Source organism: Tachypleus tridentatus, chromosome 9 (assembly GCF_004210375.1).
Source record: "Tachypleus tridentatus isolate NWPU-2018 chromosome 9, ASM421037v1, whole genome shotgun sequence".
Lineage (NCBI taxonomy): Eukaryota > Metazoa > Arthropoda > Merostomata > Xiphosura > Limulidae > Tachypleus > Tachypleus tridentatus.
Window position 1 is genome coordinate 37601625 of NC_134833.1, and position 17807 is coordinate 37619431.

General features: G+C 29.9%; 1 protein-coding gene across 2 annotated transcripts in view; it reads right to left on the minus strand.

The window, feature by feature from the left end:
- Positions 1-321: 321 nt before the first annotated feature.
- The window catches only part of LOC143225078 (uncharacterized), a 38764-nt gene continuing 21278 nt past the window's right edge, over positions 322-17807 (minus strand). For both annotated transcript variants that reach the window (XM_076453798.1, XM_076453799.1), the window contains exons 8-15: positions 14239-14337; positions 12215-12346; positions 11564-11726; positions 8140-8427; positions 7465-7728; positions 5661-5946; positions 2295-2448; positions 322-1234 (exon numbers count right to left, since the gene is read on the minus strand). In XM_076453798.1, coding sequence (XP_076309913.1) covers positions 322-1234; positions 2295-2448; positions 5661-5946; positions 7465-7728; positions 8140-8427; positions 11564-11726; positions 12215-12346; positions 14239-14337 — 2299 coding nt within the window. The remainder of the gene's footprint in view (positions 1235-2294; positions 2449-5660; positions 5947-7464; positions 7729-8139; positions 8428-11563; positions 11727-12214; positions 12347-14238; positions 14338-17807) is intronic.

Sequence of the window (17807 nt, forward strand, 5' to 3'; positions counted from 1 at the left end):
GATGATTTAGTCTTATGACCTTTGTAACTATTTACTACAAAACATTCATCACTGCCAATATCCTCATCATCATCTGTGGTACCAAATTCATACATAAGAGATGCACATTTTTGTCCATCTTTCAACTTTGATTGATTTTCTGCAGAAGTTCCTAATGAGTTTAAATAATTTCGTACAACTGTTTTGGGGGCTTTCTTGGTTGGTGCTCTGCAAGAACGTGTCATTCCAGTGCCTTTAACAGGTTTTTTGGTCTTAATAAAAGTAGCTGGGGTTTTCTCTACCTCACAGTACTCTTTTGTTATTTTAGTATCAAACTTATCATCAAGGGAAATTTTTTGCAATGTTTTTTGATATTTCATCTATAGGACTAACATAAGCATCAGGTGCATTGCTTTCCACTGTTTTGATAAACCACACATTATTTGAGATGTTCATAAAATTATAACCTTCTGCACCACACATTTGAAGTCTCAGAATTGCTTGCTGGTACAAAATTAAAGCATACATATTTGACACGTAGAAAGGTTGGAGATTTTCTTTCAGTTCTACCAGAGACAGTTTAATCTCTTTGAGGGCCCACTGATGATTTCCATCAGATATATAAAGCCTAGCAAGTTCACTCCTAATTTTAGACAAAGGGAGTAAAAATGAAGTATTTTTGATAACAGAATTTGTTTTTCCATACTTTTGCTTATTTGCCACATTATTGTTGATGGAAATCATTTTTACAGCAGAGCTGAGAAGAGAATCCACCTTGTCGGTTAAAAAAGTTACAAGTTTCAAAACATCTTTCAACCATCTAATAGCCTGAGAACAAGACCCCATTGCAGCTAAACAGTAAGCTTGAAGACCTACTATCTCTAGCTCCAAAGAATGTAGTTTTATATGTTGGCAAAGATTACAACAGCAGCTTATGGAATGTTCCCACTGAGTTGGTATAGAAGTTTTGACACGTTGCTGTGAAACAGGAGAAGATCCCGTTTCTTGATGGCCATGCAGTAGTTGTTCTCGTACTGTGCCTCGCAAACTACGACCTGGTCTTCTTACCAAAAAGTCCTCTTCATCACTTCCATCACTCAGCTCATCTTTCTCTCTTACTACTTGGTAATTAACAGAAGTTGCTGGTAGACTAGTGTGTAAAATATATTCAACACCATTCAACTTCACTCTGCAATCATTAATGTTTTCACAAAGTGCATCCAGATTAGCAAGAGTAAGAAGAAATTCTGCCGATCTGGAGAAGAATAAACAATTTAAAAACAGTAAACATAATTAGGAATATACTTGATAAATCACAAACAGTATGTATCAAAAGATTCTTAGGAACACAGATTATATTTGAGTAATATCAAAAGCAAAGTAAGACAAAAGGCTTAAAAAAGCACACTCGAAGCTAGGTCACAGTGCTCTACTGTTAGACAATTTTGAAATTCTGAAAGAAGGAATGTAAAGACATCTTGTAATTTATTCTTTTTTAGCTGTACTAGGTAAATATCTTAGGAAGATTAGATCAAAGTAATATAAGAAACTGAGGAAAATAATGTCAATGTTTCAGAAAGTACAATAACTATTTAGATTTATTATATTAAAAATATGGAGGAATAAAAATTAAACTGGTTATTTGATGATACTTCCTTTATACAAGTATATCATACTAGCCTATGGTAGAACAAAATCTCAATTTCTTTGTCATAAATAGTCTTTCCCAACTTTGCCTTTTTTAAAATAAGAACATCACAGCTATGCCAGTGAAGTAAAAATGTACTAATGATCAGTAATTCTGATGACTTAGACCAGAAATTAATTAAAATAATGTAATGAGTGTAACACACAAGAATTTATACATTCTACTCAACGAAACTAGAATTATAAGGCATTTATATATTACAAGTTTTAATCATTATAGAGCTGTATTATTGAAATTAGGAAGAAATTTCTTTAAAGTCTCCTCATACTCTGCAAATTATACATTTTTATATCTTTTAATAATAGGAGGTTAAAATAAATTATTTTGAAGTGTATAATTGGTAAAATATATTCTACATTCTGTTTAAAAAAAGAGATCCTCAATAGCCATGAATGCTATTATATCTCAAAATCACTCAAGAGATGGAACAAGTTAAAGGTTTTAACTTGAAAAAACTTGGCCATTCTATATGCTTTTGTGCCATGGCTAAATATAAATACTTGATAAACAAATGCTACAAAATATCTTTCTATTCTAACAGATTAGTACTGATAAATCTTTATATCACTTCAACAAAAAACAAACCGAGGAAATACAAAAAACAGACCTGCAAGCCAATGCCATTTCCTGTGCAACTTTCAGTGTGTCTTTTAAGTAACAACGAGCCTCTCTAGGTGCACCAACATCTATATATAGCTGACCAACTAACATTGTTGAACTTAGTAATGTATGCAGAAGTGCAGGTTTGTAGCTGAGATAATCTGGAAGAGACAAGTTATTCTTATAACAAAGAATTTTTGTAACACAATGACAAGAAAGCATTGTTAATTTTATATGACAACTGTAGAGAAAAAAAAGATAAAAGTATGAAGCTTCATTACTGTTCAAGTAATAGAAGATAAATGCTAACACCAGCACCTACATCAATGCAAGTGCAAGATAAAACAAAGATTAAAATGTAGTGTAAACTAGAAATTAAATGGACAAACCATGTTTTTAAAAGAATACTGGGAACTTTAAAAAAGGTAGAATGATTTCAGACTCAAATTCATATGCCAAACGGTATTAATACCAGCAATCAAGAAACACCACAAAAATAAAGGGTACATTAACTTTCTGGGGTAAGGAAGCATGGGTTATTGATATTCCCTAACTTTTCCTTTCCACAGTAAAAATACTTAACCACATTGCATGAAAATTAAAAACTTACTAATCACAATCTAGTTTCAGTTTTATAAATATATGTGATTTGTCTTGTTTTTTCCTCTAAATTGAATTTTTTGACACTTTTTAAAATACTTTAAAACCACATCCTTTCATTGTAGTTTACTTTTATTTTACTGTGAATTAGAAAGTTACAATTTATACATCCAATCATTTTTAACTTGATTACTTACATTTATTTTGATATTTTATTTCACTGCTTACAGCAGTCACTACTTCAAAGCATGGAAAAAACTCAAAATTTATCAGTAACCAATTACCTGCCAGCAAAATTGCATCAGACCAGGCGAGGTAGCAAAGCTCTTGGCTGAGATCAAATTATTTCTTAAATAGTTTCTTGTTCAATAGATAAATGTGTTTAGTGAGCTATGCTATTTAAGTGAATTAAATTAATGATAGTACAAAAAAGCAAATAAAATAAGAATTTGATGAAATCTGACTCAAAATATTTTTGACTTTGCCTACTACATTCTTTAAATGCGACTGGGATTACCCCAACAAAAACATTTTATTTTTAAAATAAATGTAATTTAACAGTAAAACACCTGCAGGAATGAATACAATGTCTTAGGAAACTAAGACAAATTTCCAGATCTATAGCTTGTTTCTAAGTTTTCCAAAATCCTCACTAAGTTCCACTGACCTGTGCTGCAAGAGCTACATATGATAATTTTTCCATGAAACTATAATAACTTCTCATACAACTTTATTCACTCTATTTATGCAAATAGATAATATTCTGTTTTTTTTAAATAGCCGTTTTCAAAGCTGATATTCAAGTAGTTGTTCACATAACATACTGAGATTTTAAAAGGGTGTGCACAAAAAAAATTCAGAGAAAGTAAAATAACAGTAAACAAAACCCTGAAAAAACGAGATTCTTAAAAAACATAAGCCTATAAATTAAGGATTGGATAATTTTTTTTATAAATGCTTAAATGCATTGTTTAGAGAAAAAATTCTCAGAACAATACAAAAATCCAAGTTAAAATTTAATTTTTTTTGCACATTTCAATGAATAAATGTTATAAAATGAAAGTTTAATTTAAACAATTGTCAAAATAGTTAGTTATTTTTACAGATTTTAAAATTTGATATGCTGGTGCACACTCAACATGTGAAAGTTGTTCATTGGTCCAAATTGGACTAAGTAGCTACAATGTTACACTATTAGCTTAGACAATTATCTGTTAAACTATACATTTTTTTTCCCAAGTTAAATTTAATCTGCAGCTTCGACCTGACAAAACCATTTACCTGTTTTACTGCACATCTAGAAACCCTTCTAAAACAAGACATGAGGTCAGGGTCAAATCATCAATAGTCTAAAAACTGGAAAATAGAAATATAGCTTCTCTATTTGTTCCAGACTGCTTTTTACTTGTGCACTTAGATACTCTAAAGGTTTTATGTTAAATATTCTGCTTATTCTTTGTTGAAGAGAAATGGTATCACTGAAAAGTGATTAAAAGTCTTGTCTTATTCTATGAGAATTTTAGTCATAACCGTACTTCTAAGTTCATGATTACAGTTCTGAATACATGCTTTTACACTCAAATAACTTGAAATTTTATATCAGATTTGACTAAATGATGGTCCAACTTCATTATCAGACAAATTTAAATAATCTTCAAACAAATACTTCAGTCACTGAGTAGAAAAAATAAAAAAATAAATGTGAAACATTGTGTAAAAACAAATTTAACTTTTTTCTTTTAGATTTTATTACACATCTTTACAAGTTTATTGTTGTATATCTCATGAAGTTGTAAGATACTTGAAAAATTGTTTGCTTGCACTCAAAAAATAACACTAAGTAAGTGTTTCTTTAGTAAATTGAAAATCTAGTAAAAACTGCAAAGTATGTGAAAAGGCACACCTACCTAAAGTAAGATTGATTTCATAGCAACTGGCATGAATTTCATCCATTTATTTACTGTCTTATCTAATCATATGCCACACCCCACAATACAAACTCCATATAGAGTTAGAGCAACATTTACCACTGATGTTGTAGTGTCATGTGAATATCAAACATGAATAACTTTTATTCTAAAATGCAGACACAAAATAACCTGTGTCCACCAGAGGTATAAAAACTGCATTTTAGTGCTATAAGCTCTCAAAGTAAAATCTACAATTTAAACAATATATAAGCAGCTAAAAATGTCTAGAGCACATTTTGGAAAAGTACAATTTGTACCACTTGTTTCTGCATTGCAAAAACTAAATATAAACATTTGTTTTACAATTGTTAACTGTCTAGTTCTGATAGTAGTCATACATTATAGAATATAATTCTTAATCACACAAGGTGTACAGTGTTACCTTCAAATAAAACAGGTTCAGATCAAGCATGAACAAGCCTAATAATAATTGTTAATAGCATGCCACTAGAAGCTTGACAGTTCCCCACACGCCACAGCTGATTTATATGAATATTGAACTGTAACAGTTTCAAAGTAAAAGTAATAAACCTATAAAGTAATATTGTAACCACAAAAGGTACTTTTACTGCACATAGTAAGCTTCTATAAATATATGCTTCTTTCTTATAGTACCAAGGTTATGATTAGTATCTTACACACACACACACACACACACACACACACACAGAAAAGAACTTGTGATCCCATATTCCTAAGTATCTTAAAAAGATGCTCATATGGGCCTTTAAGAATATTACATCGTGGCAGAAATGTCTATAAACTTTGTTTTAACCTGACAATCCTTATTAAAACTAAATTACCTTTGCAAGATTTCTGTGCTTCTGTTGAAGATAAATACTTGATTAGTCCCATACAGACTTTCCAAGCATCTAAAGCTAAAATGGTAGGATTTTCAGGAAATAGCTTATTTTTAGAAGCACAGTCATCTCTTTGAATAGAACCATTGCTAAATGCTGATGATGGCAACAAGTTGAAGAGACAAGCTACCAGTTTGGTTTCAGCTTGAAGAAGCATAGTTGTTTTGGTGTTTTTCTCCCACAGTGAAGAACTATCAAACTGTTTCAACAACTTATGGCCTGTATCAAACTATGAAAAATAGAAAAAAAACTATTTACTAATTGAATCCTTCCTACATATTTAGTCTGACTGCCAAGTTTGACAGCATTCTGTTTTACAACTATTAAAATTCTGTGTATCATTACACAGATTACATTGATGAACAGTTTGTCAAAATGTACTTTCACTAAAAAAAAAAAGAAAAAAGTATCAAACTTAAAACATTGATGTGTTTGTTACGCTGTTACTGTTCTTGCTGTATGACTATGCATATTTCTGTATTGAGGTCATGATGCTGTTACCATGCATAATAAATGTTAAAGAAATGAAAGCCACAATTCTATAATTAAAGGTCTATCATATTGAAAACTAATTTTTTGTACTAAATAATAGAAATTTTGTAAAGTTAATACTTAACTTATCCATAATTACACTGCAACTGTACAGCAGGAATACTTTCCTAGCATTGGACCCTAGCTTTGACAGCTAATAGTTCTATACCCTCTTGTTTTCCCTAGTTTTTCTACCCCCTTAACTTTCATTTTTATGTAACCTTATTAGTAAATAGCCAAAATGTTGTTTGATTAGTGGTTTTTGTGTACAATTCATTATATTTACACACATTATGCAAGAAATCAATAATAATTGCTTGGTATATTGGTCAAGAGTCTCTTCAGTAAATATTTAGTTAAAGATGAAAATGGTTGAAAGCTGCTTCCAAAAATAAGGTTAAATATGATCAGAGTTCAAAATTAGCAGTAAATGACTGACAAAATTCGGTAGGTTCTAATGTTTAGTCACTGATCATCAAGGGGCACTGGAATATTTTTACCAGTAACCAAAATTATTTACAAAGGTGGTTGCAAGCCAGTGATAATTTATCAATAAGATCTTTTTCTGTAGTTTATTGTGCCACAGTCACAAAAATGGTATTCCCAAAAATGTAAACAGCAAGTTAAAACAGTGTATTCAAACAGTAATAATAAAGCTAATTTTCTAATTTTACTTTACCAGATACAATATTACAAACATCAAAATTCTATAGCATATTAAAAAAACAGGAAAAAGGTTGCACTTCCTGGATATTAACATTAGCTTACTATAATGTCAGAAAAACACTCAGGTTTAGGAAGTCTTCTTGCAAAATAATAAAAATCCTATAACTAAAGCACTTTTGAAAGGTGCACCTTTCTTGATTGTCAAAAATATACTGTCTATTCACAGTTGTGTGCAATTACATTTATACAAGGTGAATGCAGGATAGAGCTATGCCTTCCCAACAATGTTAGTCAATTGGATAAACAAATCTGTGGTATTGTGAAATTTGTTTTTTTCTCTACCAACTTTCACAAGTACTTTGGTAGCTGTTACTCTACAGTATGTTTGTTTGCTACTCAGTGTAGACAGTATTTATAAAATTTTGTTTATGTATTGTGTTTAAGATTTTAATTTACATCTGGCCTATTCCTACTATAAGTAATACTCCACAAATAATACCTCCAGAAACAAAAGATTTTCTTACTTTTCAGTAATTATGAACCACATTACCTTTCCAGAATGGTAGAGAAACTCTAAGTAAGCCAACATAAACCTTGATTGCAATATGGGCAACTGTAAACTTAAAGTTTGAGCATCTGTTATTTCTTTAAGAAGATCTTCCCCTTTCTTCACTAAAGTTTCTGCTACATCCAACATTTTAAATTTTGACAAAATGTGAACAAGCCGGCTGATTGAATAAATCTCTTCAGAATGGTTATTTAGTAGGTGAGCTGATTGCTGGAGGACATGTAAGGCTTGAATTTCTTGATAAATCTTGGAGGAAAAACAATATGAAAGAAGCAAAAAAATATGTACACAAATTTCAAAGTAAAAACTAAGGTTCAATTTTTCAATTATATAACTAACTTCCAGTAGTAAGTACAGTTTGGAACTTAAATTTACCTGAGTGGTAACAAAAGCTATAATTTTTCAAAGACATTTTAAATCCTATGGACTAAAGAAAAAGTTAAAGTATATTTTAGGAAAGTTTTTCATTGACCATAAACATATCTGTAAAATCTCAATATCATACCATTTATTTTTCACAGTGAATATAAAAGTTCATTATGTACAAGTAAATTTAGGGACATTTGTTAAAAATCAATTAATTATTTTTTGAAAATTTACACAGTTCATGAAAAGAAACTTTAAATGCTGGATTAAAAAATACAGTAAATCACTCACATGCTGTAAAACTGCATATAATTCAGCTGCAGTTTTGATGTACTCTATAATCTGTTTGTCTTTAACAATAACTTGTTGAACACCATTTTTTGTCAGAAAAACATCTTTCCATAGATTTAGAGCACTGTCCAAAGGTTTCAATGATTCAATTTCTAGCTGAAGATTGACATGGGGATAAGCAGGATTGATATCACAAACATCATCTTTATCATCTTCATCTCCTTGAGGTAGTCGGTTGGTTTCCTGTTTGTCTTCTAATGAACTTATGGGGGATTTCTTTACTTCTTCCTAAAAATAGAGGTATTATTGGCAAGCAATAATCTAAATAAAATATTTTGATATAAAACATGTAGCTCACCTTCATTTATGTTTCACTAGTAATAAAATAGTTGTCATGCTAAACATTCACCTTTGAATTTCAATAAATCAAGGATCTTTCATATTTCAAATTCCTATAATAGTATGTACAGTACCAAATTCAAATTAAGCTCCAATATTTTATATTCTACTTAATCTCATGAAAAACAGTCAAGAAATACCCCCCCCACAAAAAAAAGTTTAGTTTTACCTCACATTATGCTTTTTAACGATTGTTACATCTTTCAACTTTACACAACACTGTTTTTGAATCCTAATATTTTAGAATGTTGTACCAGTTTTGCTAAAGATATTTGCCTTCAAATTGTATGGTTTGTAAATATGTTAGTTAATATTTAATTTTTCATGTTTCCAGCAGAACAATACTATACACAGTTTACAATTTTATTTAAAAAAAATAACCAAACTAATTAATTAGAACAAGACTAACACATTCAGTACAAAATTTTATTAGTTTGAAAATGGTTGTTTAAGCACACTGATTCAAAATGTGGCAATAAAACTAATTTCCAAGAAAAAAATATATTAACAAGTAATTACATACAACTTTTCCCATATGCTATGGCAAAAGACTGCTGTTTATTATCCAGCTAAAGTTTAATTCTGAAGTGGAGAAACACAAAATGGAACACAAAGATATATATTTACTTCATTCACAAATACTAGTTTATAGTACAATAATTCAAGTTAACCAAAACATTTTTCAGATATGCATCTCAAGATGGCTGGTATGGGTAATTAACACTTTTACCAAAATAAAGCAGAGAACATTTCAACCTTCTTAAGCCATCTTCATCCTGAGATACATTTTTACTTCAAGTGAGTTTCTTGTCATCAAGAACTTGTCAGATATGTTTTAATCTAATTTTACCATGCTTTTGACTGGAAAAATTCCTTTTAACAAACCATATGGAGATTTCAAAAAGAAATATGGGAAACCCAGGAGAAAAGAGTACACTAAGCAGACTCCGGAGATGCCTGGTGATGTAGCTCATTACATTTCATGAACATTCTCAATCAAGTTATTTTGCTCAAGTATTTATTGTAATCATTTGTTGATTTTTTTACTTTGTGTATCATTCACTTGGAAATAACTCCAGGTTGTTTAAAAATCCAGGTCCTTTTTAGAGACAGAAAATCAATAGTATTTTATGGAAACTTTTGTTTAGTAATATCAGTTACTATTGATATTGTGGGAATATTACTGTGTAATTTGAAAAAATTAGCAAAAAATACAAAAATAAAAACCTAATTTAAGTGAAGTTTAGACAAAATTTTCCTTTTTCTACCATTTTGATATAAACACTTAAATTGTTAAATGTCTAACATTATAAAAATTAAAGTGGTCTGAAATTTCTTGACTTTCTTTTCCTGTAAAATATTTTGATGGTCTCAAAATTATCCCAGACTGGAAACTCACCAGAGCAGTATGTGCCACAAAAATATAGTATTCAAGCACACAATATTCAACAAAGTATTAATATCCACAAAACTGAAAGTCTGAAAAATGTTATGTAGAGAATACGACTGAACATTGGTAACAAAGATAGAATAAGCAAGCACAAGTTTATAAATAAACTACAATCTTTATCTAGAAAACAAAAGGTTTTATCAGTACTGTCATACCTCAGTTTACTGTATAAACTTCTCTGGTTGCTAAATATAAAACAAATATGTCACTAATTACATGCAGAGAACCTGCACAAAAAATTTAGAAACATTTACCTGGATATACCTAAAGTATATACTTCAGTAGTTATGGAAGGATGAAATTGGTTCTTTCCACTATAACGTAAATAAGCTGTTTTTACTGTGTACAAAAAACTAAATTCATTACCTCATTCTGTTTTTTAAAAGTTTCCAAGATAATTTAAGTAGGAGTTCATAAGTTGACCTCAAGAAACAAGACTATATTTTGAATACCATATCTTTTTCAAGTACTACCTACCTGTACAGTTTTTCAAAAGTTTTGACTAGTACATTTTGAGGTGCCATTGGTTGCTACTTTGAGCATTAAAGGAGAGAAAATTGTACAAGAATGGGTGGCAACAAAAAGTAATGTTTAAAAATGATCATGTGTATCTTAACTGATGGGAGAATGTTCAAGAAAAAATTTAACTTAAAGACAATTCTGAAGAGAATGGTATAATTGTAAGGGCAGAGAGGATTGTGGATGACTGGACAATTCACTGGTAAACTGATTGAAGTGGGAGTGGAAACATTGAACCAAGATCTCACACTTCAAACTGCACTAGATAGCCTTCAAGAACATATGAAATCAGTGAAGAGAAAACTGAAAAAACAGCAATACTGGCCAATCCACAGTACCAAGCAGAATGACTTCCATGCTGCAGCCATTTGATAATTATTAACCTCAATTTCAAAGCAACTTTAACACAACTGTACATGGAATGAATGGCACATGGTAACCATGAAATGATGTCAAGTAGGAAGATTAAGTGAATTATGCAAATAGATGAAAAATGCATGATGGGATACAAGTAGAATCTATTAAAAAAAGGTTTAAAAAGTGTGGCTTTGCAAACAATTTAGATTGCAGTGAAGACTGCTGTATGCAAGACAGCAGTGGTAATGTCATGAGCATGGAAAGCAGAAGCAGCAGTGATTAATAATAGCGAGAAACATTTTTCAGTACACTTGGCATTTTTTTAGCATACATTTCAAATTTTAGTAAGATGAATGCATATTTTCTATTGCAAGGTAACAAGTGCAGACAGATCGTGGTCATCAACAAAAAATACTGATGATTAACATCTAATATTTTAATTCAATAATTCAAAATTTTACAATACTTCTTAATTGAATAGATGAAGAAAATAGTCATTTCATAACTACTTTGTCAGAAAGTAGTAACCCTGCACAGTTGTAACCATGGGTTTGAACTAATATCCACTTTGTATGTATGAAAGCTAAACATCCTTTTCATAGTCACTAAACAGTTCAAAATTAACGTATTGACACAAACATGAAATATTCATGTTAAACATAATGTAATGTACTATTCTATACACAAGTCTCTTCCCACCTGAGAAACTTTTTGTAATTCTTGAATTCTTGTCTCATACAACCAGAAATAGGAGCTAGCCAATTGCAGTTTAGCCTGAACCATTTGAAACTCACTCAAATCACTCATTTTGATGACTTCTTCCAGCAAATCAACAGCTCTCTGGCTACATTCAGCTGCAGTCCTGAAAGTTAAATAATTTATTCTTCAGGAACAATGGTATATTAAACTAATAACAGCCTTGAAGTCTGTTGAAATAATCAAACACACACACACGGAATGATATCTAAATTGATTCATTTTATCTATACTGGTACAACTTATACAAAACTTCTCCCTATATCCTTATGTTATTAAACAAATACGTATATTGGCGTTATTCTGGAAGAATTACTGATACTTTATTTTGAATTAGATTTTTTATACAGACAAGAAATATCTTTTTTCTCATCACATGACTAACTTTAAGTCTGACACAGAATATGTTTCTTTATAAACATTTCTTCGATCAACTTACAACTATTTGAAAACGTTTTTTTAGCTGGTACAATTTGATAATGTTGTTATGGATGCTCCATTTACAATTTGAAAGTAATAAATATGAAAGTTAAAAAGGTTTATTAATGTGGTTTACAAAACAATTACTAGAATATGGTTGGTAAAAATAAGTACCATTTGAATGGAAAATTATGACTCCAAATTAATTCTGCTAATTCTGTTAGAACAAAGCCTTTTTCAAGATTAGTTTCACTAATCTGTAGGAGTGCAAGGACTACAGCATAACAAGCATCAACTGCATCATACCTGAAATAAACAGGATTTTATTCATATTAATGTATGTAAAAAACAAACTGCTACAGCACAAAGTTAGTGAACTATCGTGTAACTAAGTGTACCACTTAAACTCCATCTAATACAATAATGTTTAGCGATTTCTCGGCATCTGTATGCTTTTCTAGTTTCTTCCTATCTGTATTCTAAAATGTATATAATCATTTTAATGTATTTTTTCTAAACTTACTTCTATACCAATAAAATTTCACTTAAAAGTTTAACACATCTTTCTGTAAATTTTACTTGTTTCGTAGGTTTTTACACCAATAATAACTAGAAAAATACCAGATTGTCTGTAATTGCAGGCTTCTTTTATAATATTTTGATTTCTGCCTTATAAAATTAATCTCTTCAAAAAGAGAATCTAGTACAAGAAGTTTTGTTCTTAGATGGTAAATGTTGTATGTTCTGTTTTTCTAGAATTGGTATGCCTGTTTCACTGGATTATATATTATCTACCACATACTTTGGCAAACATCGTGACTAGTTTTATGAGCATAAAATATTAGGACAATTACTTTTAACAAAATATTTTACTATTAATGTAAAATTCTGTAGAGAAACCCACAAAATCACATTTCCAGTTCAATATAGATTTCATACTATGTTGCATATATTGTACAATTTCTTGCACAACAGTTCAGAATTAAAAATGTAACTTAATTTTAAATCATACCTGAGCATGTTTATCATACCATATGAAGTGTAGTTCAAATGTCTTAAAAAACCCCAAACAGGGTGAAAATAGAATTAACGAATCATACAAAAATTAGCAAATTATATTAGCCACCCAGTTCTCATCACATTAAAATTTATTTTAACAAAACTGTATCCAATAAGTTTTTGAAAAACAAAATATTTTCATAAAGATATATACACATGCAAGAATTAAATTTATAAGCAATTCACCATCTACTATAATGAAGAACAAAAGTAACTAAAGAGTAGTAATTTAATATACTGATTGGTCTGCTCACATCCCATACAATCTATACATTAACCATGTTCTTAATGGTAGTTTTAACATGCATTCTTTTACCATACAATCAGAAACTTCAAAAACTATGACAATTGAGACTGCTAAAAATAATTGTGCAATTTAATATTTTAATGAAAAGAATCAATTTACACACTAAGCGTGGACAACATGATGCAAAGTATGTTCCAAAACAGGTAGTCATTGCTGTTTATTGGTTGCCCCTTCTAGTTTTAAATTTTTTCAGTGTTTCTGACAAGGGTTTTTAATGCATGTATCAGATACATACTGAAATATTCCAATAGTTGTAAGTATTTATTTGCTCCACAATTAATACTGAAACTTGTTTTTAAGTACATACTATCTAGACAAATGCCTAAAAAGAAATAATATACAGGGCGGCCCATAAGTCCATCCATATGTTATGTTATACTAATGATGAGTTGAAGGCAGCTGTTACTGCAACATTTGGAACAATAACCCTTGCTATGTTAAGGAAAATGTCTCACAGAACAGTGTCGCATAATATTATGCAGCGAGAATGAGGGACAGCACACAGATACACTGGATACATAAGATATATGGATGGGTACATGTACACACACATTTTTAAAATAACATTATCTCAAAACACAGCATAACTATAATACATAGTTTGAAAAAAAACGTGAGTAATAATTGTCCTGCAAAGTAAAGGGCTGTATAGATACTGAAAACATTTTACAATTAGGAAGCAATCAGAATGTTATAAAAGTTAAACCACAGTTACTTGAGGAAAAAAATCAACCTAATTATGTACATTTAATACAGTTTAACAGAATATTAATGTATTTTATTCATGATAGTCATACATTTATTAATGTAATGGAAAACAACAATACAATACCTTTCACCTTTGTAGCCTATTAATTCTGCTTGAAGTAACTCAACTTGATCAAGCCTATCTACTGTTATTCCCAACTTATCTAACTGATGTTGGATAGTTCTGTTGAAGAAAAAGTTTTACATTAATACAGACATAAGCATGTAACTGTCTGCTACATGTAGGAGCATAACTATTAGTTTGTCGAATATAACACCAGTCTTTTATGGCTATTCTCTTGACATTATAAACAAAAGTTAGCCAGGAAAGTGAAAGACATTAACACCATAAGTGGTGTTAAAAAAAAAAAAAAAAGCAAACTATCTAGCCAATAAAATACTAAATTTAGACAAATGTTTATAAAATTTTTTAAGTCTGTTTATAGGGATAATTTCAGAAACTAAAAGGAGAGATGGATATTAGGGTAAATGAAAAAAAAAAAGCAACCTTAGTCATTTCATGTCACTTCATTTATATTTGTAATATATTACTCTAAATAAATAAAAATACTTAGTACTTTTTCACTGATTCTTCTATCTTTGAAATATCTAAGAAGTTAAAGTAACAATTGTGCATTTAGTGTTTTGATTTATTAGTAAACAAGATTTTCAATCCAGTTCCCTTAATACTGTTTATTTAAACTTCTGACAAATGTTTTTAAATGAAATACAAATATTGAAAGTAAAAAGCTGTACTTTGTTACTTATTAGTAGGTATAAATTGAAATAGGTTTTAGGCTATGCATACAAACAAAGCTCTGTAATAGTATGATACAAATAAATACCTTATTGTCCTATACATGTGCAAAATGTTTAATTTTTCAAGATTTGATGTTGAACATATTAAGTCCATCTGAGGTCAAGCGTTAAGTTTAGCTCCAAGCATTACTTCATCTACCAGGTTCAGTCTACAAACTATCTGCTTTTCATGAGATGGTTGTATTGTATCCTACTTTACCCTGTGTCTGAGGGATTGTTTTAAAGTTATCACACAGAGCATAGATATTTCCACATTATTGGGACCCAATTTTCTGATTTTTCAGCTGTAGAGGAAATGCCATTTGTGAATGCAACTTTGGAATTATAAGAGGTTCCTTTATGTCTTTGCAAAGTTTATTTCTGTCCTCAAGAAATCAAGACTTGAACTTCATTGTTTTGACCTTTTTTTTTTTTTTGCTGATCGAGTTATTTTTAATCTTTAAATACAGTTTATTTAGTTCTTAACTAAACATTACAGTGCAATAGTATACTTTTGACCTACATAATTGACCACTTCCATTTTCATCAACAAAGGATTCTTTTTCTTTCAGCTTTACACAAAGTCTTCTCTATAATTCCACCACTACAAATCACTATACCTGTGATTCCACATATTAGGTCCTTCAAGGTAACTGTGATTTAGTCTTAAATTACCACAAATTAACTTGATAAAAACAAATTCTAATACTGTTAACCATGACAGTTATTTTTACAAATGGTATCTTCAATTCCTTACAATACTTTGTGAAATAATATCCAAAAGAAAATTCTGCATTATTTCAAGAGCTTTAGAGAAAGCTTCATAAGAGGACTGACCGTCTCAGAGAAGTCCTATACCTAACCATCGAGTTAACTGAATCATAGTCTGGTTGATCAGACTTCTGATTGTTTCAAAAGTTGTTTGTAAAAAATAAACCCTCCTCATAGATAGTAGTGGAAAGTCACTGAGAATGGATTGTTAATTGTGATTATGCTACAAATCTCAGTAACATCTTGTACATGATCCACTTGAGATGAAACCCTGAGACAACTAGAAATGAGTTACAGTGGACATTACAAATCAGGATTGAGGCAATTCTCAAAAAATAAGAAAACTGACTGATCATTAGGGAATGAAAGTGAAATGTCACCCCCACCTTCCAAGCTACTTAAAGTCATACAATTTCTACAGTACACACATTTTACTCCTACGTACATGGGAGGGTCAAAGTGCATACCAGTTATATTCAAAATTTAATTAAATAGCTTTATTTTCAATTTAAGTTAATAAATTTAGCATTGGAACAATTAAAATAAACTTCTCTTATCTAACTTTTAATTTCATAATAATCATATTTCATGAGTCACATGATGCATATACCCTCACAAGTGCCAGTTTGTTTTTTTTTGCTCTTTTCTGAATGTCCCACTGATTAGAAACATAATTACTGATAGGCCATAATACAAACATACCTTTTTGTTGCTTTACTGAGATACATAAAACCAAAAGTCAAACCTAAACAACACATCCCCTTAAATAGCATTTTGTCATTAAAAGGTGTCAATAATTCTCTGACATTGCTACTGGATTATTTGTAACTAACAGAAAGCAGCTTCTTTTAAACAAAATTCCTTAAATGGTAGTTTTATTTTATCATCTGTAAGTAGACATTATGCCTCACTTTCATTGTTTTTGATCACGTTTTTCTGTCCAAGACGACTGAAAGAATTTAACCTGTTTATAATACCAGTTAAATTACAGTAGTTTTGGAACATAACTTAATACCTGATATACCTATGTCTGAAAATGTATATTTGAAACAAAATTCAGGACTTTTATCGAGTACCAGCATTTAAAAACAAACTAGTGATAAAGTATGATCTTGAGTGCAAATGACTGAAATATCCTTTAACTGTAATACAAGTCCAAATTCTTGTTATTCTTGTATATTTTCATATATTCAATAAAATTGACTAGAATGTAAAAAATATAAACATCAAATTAGATAAGTAAATTAACAATTTCCCAAAACCAGCTCAAGTGAAAAGTCTCACATAATTGTAACAATCAGTTTCTTACACTGAGTACTCCCTTCTGTGTTTAACTGCATGTCATGTATTTAGTCTAAATATTTTAAAACAAAATCAAAAACAAGAGGAAGTGAAAAGCTTAGATATTGACTGTTAAGATAGATATTTTACAATCTGTCAATATTATAAAAAGGTTGTATTGACTTTTTTATATTTCATAATTTTTAATTTGATGATAACACTAGTTAGTATTAGGGTAAAAAAAAAATACAAAAAACAAATGAAAGCTTTTCATTTGAGATTCTATAGGCCATACAAATAAAATATGAAAGGTGTTTTCATTCTTATTAAAAAAAATCATCTTTCACATAGACTTTAAAGCTTTAGAAAGAAATGTTTTAAAATAATTGATTTTTAAAAATCTAAAACAGACTTGTAATATTTTGTAAAAGCTTGCCAGCTTTTATAACAATGCACGTACATTCTGAACTATAGTACGTTTAATTTCATAGTTTTTACAAAGTTGGTCAAAACAATTCGAGTCATAAACAGGCTTAAATTCAAGTTTTCACACAGGACAGTTGATGTTAACAGATGTCTAGAATATGAACAATGCACAACTGGAGGCAACTGCTATACATTTTAAACAGTTTTGAAGCTATAATGAATTTTTTTCCAAGTTGAACATAAGCTATTCAATTATATAAAAGCTTTACACAATAGTGATGTTAAGTCATACCTATGTAATGAAGAATAAAATCTGCAAAAAGGAAGAATGGCACATTTACATGGTAGAGATAGATGAATAAAGAAAAGCCAGAAAGC